Source organism: Saccoglossus kowalevskii, chromosome 3 (genome assembly GCF_978046115.1).
Source record: "Saccoglossus kowalevskii chromosome 3, keSacKowa6.1, whole genome shotgun sequence".
Lineage (NCBI taxonomy): Eukaryota > Metazoa > Hemichordata > Enteropneusta > Harrimaniidae > Saccoglossus > Saccoglossus kowalevskii.
In genome coordinates this window covers 10,555,443-10,563,717 of record NC_140643.1, presented here as the reverse complement: position 1 = coordinate 10,563,717, position 8,275 = coordinate 10,555,443, and the positions used below count along the sequence as shown (strand labels likewise).

At 39.7% G+C, this 8,275-nt stretch overlaps 1 protein-coding gene across 1 annotated transcript; it reads left to right on the top strand.

Annotated features, from left to right (window-relative positions):
* Positions 1-5,102: 5,102 nt before the first annotated feature.
* On the top strand, positions 5,103-6,841 carry fezf (FEZ family zinc finger protein). Its single transcript, NM_001164985.1, is given in 1 exon segment — positions 5,103-6,841. A coding segment is annotated over 1 exon segment (1,083 nt). The 5' UTR covers positions 5,103-5,276; the 3' UTR covers positions 6,360-6,841.
* The last annotated feature ends 1,434 nt before the right edge of the window (positions 6,842-8,275 follow it).

Genomic DNA, 8,275 nt, shown 5'->3' with positions numbered 1-8,275 from the left:
GCTACAGGGTGTCCAGTTCATTGAAAACTTGTGTGTTCAACTTCTTGTACACAAAGTAAACTACTGAGCATAATTAGGATCACTTGCGTATTGTTTTAGTTTTGTTTTTTTGTTTTTTTTGTTTTATTAAATGTATAACGCATTATTCATCCTAGATCACTGTATTCTTCAAACCGAACTCTCATATATTGAAATCATACAAATACATGTATGGTTCTTATGTGGTATCATACTGCGTTTTGAACTTGAAATATAACAAAGACACGTAGTTTAAAGTGATATTAAAAGACTATATTTGGCCCACGGCAGAATGAATTGGCGGTTTGCAGCGATACAGACTGGCCACATCCAACACCACTGTCATTCGTTAATTGTCTCCCTAAAGGCCGGTATGCATCATCGCCTCCACAACGTGCTCCTCGGGTGCTAGTAAATGACTTGGCGCTTTCTAGAGATGACTGTTCACGATTGTGCTGTTTTCAAAGTAAACCGATAAGGAATTTTCTTTTCTGGTCTGAAATAACAAAAACAATGAAAGCAGCCGCCCCCAGCGACGAAATCATGACAAACATCGACGTATTGAAATTGTAACGAGTCGCGGGGAGTCTAAATGATGTTTGAAAAAATCGAAGATGAAAACATTGCTATCAAAAATGGATTGAGAAATTAAAGCACAGGAAACGCTTCCTGACATGCACAGGCCAATCACGTGGAATGGGAAGTTTCCGTGCCAGTTGGAATCCAAATCGGCCCGCTGAGAACATATATTTGACGTGAGAGTGCACCACACAGAGCCAACATTTATATATCACACTGTATTGTATTTTACTAATTTGGCAAGTTGATATGACTTTTTATTTTTTTCACTAGATAAGTGTATGATATTTAAATACCAGACATGCTGCGAGCCTTTTCAAAGTACAACACAATAAAAACTGGAATTGTTGGAACGTCGAATTTATAAAAACATCATCGGTGTCGTGAATTAAATCAAGAATGTGACAACAGGCTATATATTATACCGTGTTTGATAATTTATATTTCATTTTCAAAGTTAAAACAAAGTACATACACAAAATGTTACTTTAAACAATATAATTTTCAAATTTGTTTAGATTTAAAAGATGTATTCTCAGCAGGCACGTAACTACCATCGCACTATACTGCGTTGAACAGTGTAATTACGTGGTCGCATACACTAGTAGAGTGCCGATTAATGAGTGGGTTTTCAAGTACATACATCAATTAGAGCGGACGAGTGGTTTTTGCGTTGGATTCATTGGTCTCGACATAGGTATAGTTGTCGATTGAACACCGTATTCCCGGCTCACCACAATGTGTCATTTCGAAATGCGTTTCGTTCAGGGTGTGTCCATTTCGTAATGAATTACAGCTAATCATGGCGTTTCCTGTAATGTTTGCATTGTCAATTTCGTTCGCCTTTGTGTTTTATCAATTGACAAAGCCGTTTCCACTTTTAGCTCTGATTTTTTTCCGATTACCTGTTTTCAATCAAAGGTGCTTTGCGTCATCGTCGCGTGTCATCCCGTGTATCTTTTTAATACGCTTTTTACGAGTTTCAATAGATTACAAATCAGTTACACAAATTGTCGTCAATTTGGTGTAATTGCCTCTGTTGTCACCACGTGACTTATCGTAATTCGTTCTCAATTCAAATGTGTAGTCCTGAATTATAAGGTAGCCATGGTGATTTCATACTTTTTCGAATAATGGAAAACACCTTAAGACATTACCACTGTTCATCTGTTTATACTTCTAAGTCAACAGCGCCATGTGGCCGTCTTTTTTTTTATGTAAAATCAATTCTTTGTATTCCGACTTTCATTCTTTAATGCGGTCAGAGTGTATTTTACCGGGTATATTTATTTGTCACTCCACACAACTTACTGTCGTGTTACCTCGCCTTTTGTCTAAACCAGCCTCCTTTGGTACCCGTGTCATTGTGAGTGTCGCACTGTTTTGTTGTTAAAATACTCTGTGAGGGAGCACGCTGTGTGGGGCCACCCATGCGGTTGCGTACTATAGAGGAAGTTTGTCACGATCACCGCATGTGCCATCCGTACGACTCGCCACTCAAGGTAGCCGTAAACACCTACCTAGTAGAACATTACGGCCATTTCAGCGGTTAATGGGCGCATTTAACGCATACAGCGCCGCGGAGAGTGTGAGTTTCTGTGATTAGTAACATCCTAACGACGACGCATCAAACGTAACGGCGCATACAAGTGGTTACATCTGTGCCCATGTACGCACTGTGATTTCTCGTTATACGTGACGTATCACCCAGCATCCAAACCCGGGTGTGTTTTATTAGCATATTACACGGCTATCTACACCAGAACGGGGCTTTGGAGACAATGTGTTGATGGGAATACTCCGCGTAATAAAAATGACAAATATTGTTCGATAGGAAATAAAAATATTCAACTTTTTTCACTTGCGAAGAGATTAATTAATCCTTTAACGAATTCGGACGTGTTTTTCCTCTCGCCGAATTACTAGTTCGCAGCAATACGGCGTTACGGAGCTTACGGGTGTGTAGTCCGGGGATTACTAGCAGACTGTGCGTTTCAGTCTGCTATCCCATATTGGGGAGCTTAGACTTGGTGACAGTATTTGTACTATGAATAGCAGCTTGGTACACTCAATGCTTATGAAATATTCATTTCATATGAAATACATTCATTTTCTAATTGTTACTGTTTTCCCAGTCTGTCGTCACAAACAAAGACAATGCTCGATGTTTTATATTTAGCGCACTTAAATATGGAATACGCCTATGTGTTAATATTGTCTATCCCATCCAAAAATGCATTGCAATTATTCTTTCTTGAGCGTAGCTCCCAAAGTTTTCTTAATCTAGAATAAACCTCTATCTGGCCTGATGAAACTATGACATTAATGAAAAAATAAACTTTCCGAGGAATTTAATTGGTGAACCACTTGGACGGTAAATCGAAATATGAAGATCGATATACTGACTCGAGTCGTACCGCATATACGGGTTTCTACGACAAAATTTCTTTTGCGATCAAACCATTTTTTTAACTTATCGGTATATTAAAGTGCAAGTCCGAAATTTGATTATGAATTGTGTTCTGTTCAAAGAAACGGATTTTTAAAGCAATATTTACATCTTAATTTTTTATTTGACTTTTTTATTTCGACAGTTAATAGTTAATTGTATTAACAACAATCCGGATTGTTGCAATACAAAAATATTACTTAGCGACAGGAAGTGTAAAATTACGGCATGAGTCTGGCTAATTATCGCCTGTGTTACACTAACTTAAACAGTTAACTCCTCGTTATACTGTGTCTATCATTCAATCTGCACGACACCTCATCTAAACGATAATAATCGGGACGGCATGTTTCAAATTACTAACATCTACTTAATCGTCATTTAGGACAATATGACGTCACTGTACCGCTGATAACTCTTATAATTTTGCAATTTTCAGCTTGTGGTATGATAACTGTACTCAGTAAAGCTGCTCTTTGGTTATAGTCTACAACACAAACAGGGACGTGTTGTCAATCATTCTTTGAATGATGTTCATACTTCTAGTACACCACAATAGAGGTACACCTTGGCTATTGTCATAGAGTGAGTGGGTGGTCATCTAATCAGCACGTCCCCTTCAAGGGTCAAAGGAAGTGCTTCGTCAACATGGAGGTGAAATCAATCTCTGGCCAGGATTAAATCTTGGTCACCAACAGGGAACACCTTATATGATCTGTTTGATAATATTGCGATATCGTTCACTCGAAACATGTACAGCGCCGCCAAGCAGATTTTGAGAGAAATTGTCGATATTAAAAGTTGTCTACATTGTATGAGTGACGGAGCTCAGGTAGCAGGATTCTATTCAACCAATTAGCTCACATAATTCGCACCTCGCTCGTTTCATTCTTTGTTTTAAATGTTTCTAATAACCCCACTTTGTTCAATTTAACAACAATAACTAATCAGTCGAAAACAATGGCCAAGACTAATTGAAACGAGCTGTTTTGGTAGGAATCTTACCTCTGCTCACAGTAGGCTTACCGAGTTCGAATTAGGAAAAAAAAGAGGCGTTCCCATTGTGGCTCTTCGTGGCTACCAATAGGAGACTCGCCGTGTTATGATCCATACAGCGTGACGATGTAATTGAATTGCTAGTATTATGATTGGTCTTTTGGGGATTGCAGTTCACAGCATGCCCGCTCTTTACTAATACTGCATACGTCAACCATACTTTTGTTAACTGTGACTGGGAGTGTCAGCGTTGTGAAAAGGCACTCCAGAGTCGTCGTTTAGTTGTGCCTTATACAAGCACACGTACAGCACTGTGTTGTACACTTCGCCATTTGCCGTACCATACATGTGCAACTGTACTTGCAGAAAAAAATAGCATATCAGTTAGTTGGCCAGGCTTGCGGGCGTTCTGTCATTACTTACTGAAAAATACATCTAGTCCTACGACGCCGGCGTAAAGTTTTTTTTGTTTCAGATACGGTAAATATAACTTCATAATTTTTGTTGCTCGTCTCATTGGGGTCACGGTGACGACTGGCTGGGTGAGATGTCGTATGTATTCGCGATGAGGCGATATTCTATCTTTCCGTTTCTGCATATATATTTTTCCCAAAATCATTGTTTAATATAGTTTGCATTGGTTCAGAACGTTTAACTGTAAGAATTCGTTTAAAGCTGGAATTATTTGACCAGCTTTAAAACCTGTATGATCCATCGTACAACACGTAATCGAATAAGACGAACTGTTTAATTCTTGTTCCGAATTCGTCGAAAATTAATCGTTTATTTATTTTTGTTTTACAGGCAGTTTCGTTACCGTGTTTCAGCAACGATGGATGCTACCATGCCAGCTTTTACATCAGAGCGAAATGTACATGTTGATGAGGGGATGCGTATGAAAACGTTAAACTTGGGTGCTGAGGGAGCGCGCCAAACAAGTAAGAAAAGTCTCGCTTTCTCTATCGATAGAATAATGGAAAGAAACTCCTCACCGAACAGAATGGTTGAAAACGAAAAACCCGAGTTGAATAGATTTTCCGCAGAGAAACCCATTGATCTGGCGTCTTTGGTGGATGAGTTCAAACGCAGAATGCAGACACCGAATTTCAACCAAGTGCTAGTACCAGAGTTGCCATTTCCGTATGGGCTTGGAAATGGGCTGACAGTCGGTCGGTTTGGAGAGCGGTCCAGCGACAACCATAACAACTCCTCGAAAGAAATTATCAACAACGAAATGCACAGGAAATTTTGGCACCCAAGTCTCACTCTACCCCCACCCCGCACGGGCTACGATTTATTTCGACCAGTTCCTTATTACTGTTATCCGCCAGCGTATTTTTTCGCAAGACGAGATTTGCCGGGAGTACCGGAGTTTTTAAAGGCAGACGGCTTAACTTCGGGCTTGCGACCTACGATAGAAACCAAGAACGGGAGTACTTCGTCGGCCGTCAGCGGCGCTCCCCACCACTCGGCGACAGGGTTCCAATACCAACACCAGGCGTTATACGAAAAAATGTCATCATATCCCCTTGCGTTGAACTTGAACGGATATAGAAATGAATCCAATAAACTGTTAGACGGTTTGAATCTTGATAAAGAAAAGGCCTTAACAAGCCGAAATCACACCGGGTCGAGCATGCGAACGAAGCGATGCGCTGCTAATAAACAGAAAACTTTCACATGTACTGAGTGTGGAAAGGTATTCAACGCACATTACAATTTAACCAGACACATGCCAGTTCATACCGGAGCAAGACCTTTCGTGTGTAAAATTTGTGGTAAAGGTTTCCGCCAAGCCAGCACTCTCTGTCGTCACAAGATCATCCATACTTCGGAGAAACCACACAAATGCAAGACTTGTGGTAAAGCGTTCAACCGCAGCTCGACACTAAATACACACCTGCGCATACATGCGGGCTACAAACCCTTCGTGTGTGAATACTGCGGTAAAGGGTTCCACCAAAAAGGCAACTACAAAAATCATAAACTGACACATAGCGGAGATAAGGCGTACAAATGTAATATTTGTAACAAAGCTTTTCACCAGGTATATAATTTAACGTTTCATATGCACACCCACAACGACAAAAAACCGTTTACTTGTAGTATTTGTGGGAAGGGTTTTTGTAGAAACTTTGATTTGAAAAAACACGTCAGAAAATTACACGAAGGTAACGACATGATGCGATGCTCGACCGCTAGTCCATTTGATAACAGTACGATAAGCAACGACTGTTGCGGCGACGACCAGAGAGAACACATTGTACTTATTGACGAACAGAAGACGAATGTCGCAATAGATTTAGCTGCACAATAATTACGTGTTATAACAATTTGATAAATATATATTTAAGAAAGAACACTCTTTGGCAAATACAAACTTGTGTTGTACAGTATAATATTTAAACCCGCGGTAAGCACCCGAGTTGGGTTAACGCGATTAGAGCTAACAGTTCTTTTAGCGCCACGGGGTTTAACCAGTAGTCGCAAGACAATTAAATTCAAAATTAGGCGATTACTGATCAGATCTGTATATATTGCTACCAAACTTATTTTATAGTAGAATTTCTGAAATGTAACAAGAACTATTGCAATGACGTTCATGAATTACAATTATCTAAACCGGGGAGAAATTACTTATATGTTCGAGGAAATCATTGAAGATCGATTATTTGTAATTTTTAGATATAATACAAGATATTCCGCATTTATGTGATGTGAAATAACCTTATATTGTGGATTTGTTATGGTCTCTGTATAACAGACATATCGAGTAAACGAATAATTGTTTTTACCCAACGTTTGCATTGTTAGTCGTCATGCTTTATATTTCTCGTTATATATAATGTATACACACAGATTTGTTAAACGGTATTAAATAATAATATATAGTTAAATTTTTATCGTGATGTTACTTTCTGGATTGAATCTTGTCACGATCAGTCACATGGAAGAGTTCTTTGTTCTACTAACTGTGATTCATGTTATCAGTCACATCAAATGCACGCAGTTTGATGCGTTTAACTTTGAATGTGCCACTTATGAAAACGTTACATTCATTCAAAATGGGACCCCTTTCTAAAAAAAATGGCCTTTGTTCGTAGCAATGACTTTAAAAGAATATAACACACGTTCGGATCGATAACACGACATCCTACAAATCTGTTCTAAATTTTGGCTGAATTTGACAACAATGCAGCTTGAAGTGGCGGTGTAGAGCCAATGGTAGCAGGTGTTAAAATACACACGTTATGTAAAACTTGGTTCCCATCAGTGGTTTTCATTTCTATTGTTTTCAGCCGATTATAAGCCAAATCGCCGTTCAAACTATGCTATTTTCCTCGTTGTTTTCGAAGACATTTCAATAATATCTTATTAGTGAGACGAATCAATCGATTATCCTATTTTTTATTGGAGTAAGGACACTATTTAAGACTAGCGAGTGATACCCCGCCAAACACATTAACACAATGTTTCAAACTGTACCTAGTACATCTCGTTCAAACTCTCTTCACTTTATTGCTCGACTCCGTGGTGGTTTGATGCCAATTCCAGAGAGACACATTGTATGGAGCTTCTTTATATGGTTTTATTAGTAGTGACGATGTACGGTCTTTTTACGAGACAACCGGCACTTCAGTGAATTGTACCCGACTCTCGACACTGCTGACCCGCAATTTGGTGCCCGCCAATTTACGCCCAACGCTTGACATTTCTACACGATTCGATTCTGTGTATATGCGTTAATAGTAATTGAGTTAAGTTATATGTCGTGTACCGCGGCTAATTGCTCCATGCTATACACCTAAGTGCCAACAGGAGTGAGATAGCTTTTACAACGGTATTATTTTCATAACCCATACTCGGAACGTTGCTCAGTTTACAATTGGAATATTGGAGAGAAATAAAGACGATATTTTAATTGAAATCTTGTATCCTTCCTTTTTCTTTCTTTCTCTCTCTCTCTCTCTCTCTCTCTCTCTCTCTCTCTCTCTTCTCTCTCTCTCTCTCTCTCTCTCTCTCTCTCTCTCTCTCTCTCTCTCTCTCTCTCTCTCTCTCTCTCTCTCTCTCTCTCTCTCTCTCTCTCTCTCTCTCTCTCTCTCCTCTCACTCACTCTCTCTCTCTCTCTCTCTCTCTCTCTCTCTCTCTCCCTCCCTCCCTCCCTCCCTCCCTCCCTCCCTCCCTCCCTCCCTCCCTCCCTCCCTCCCTCCCTCCCTCTCTCCCTCTCTCTCT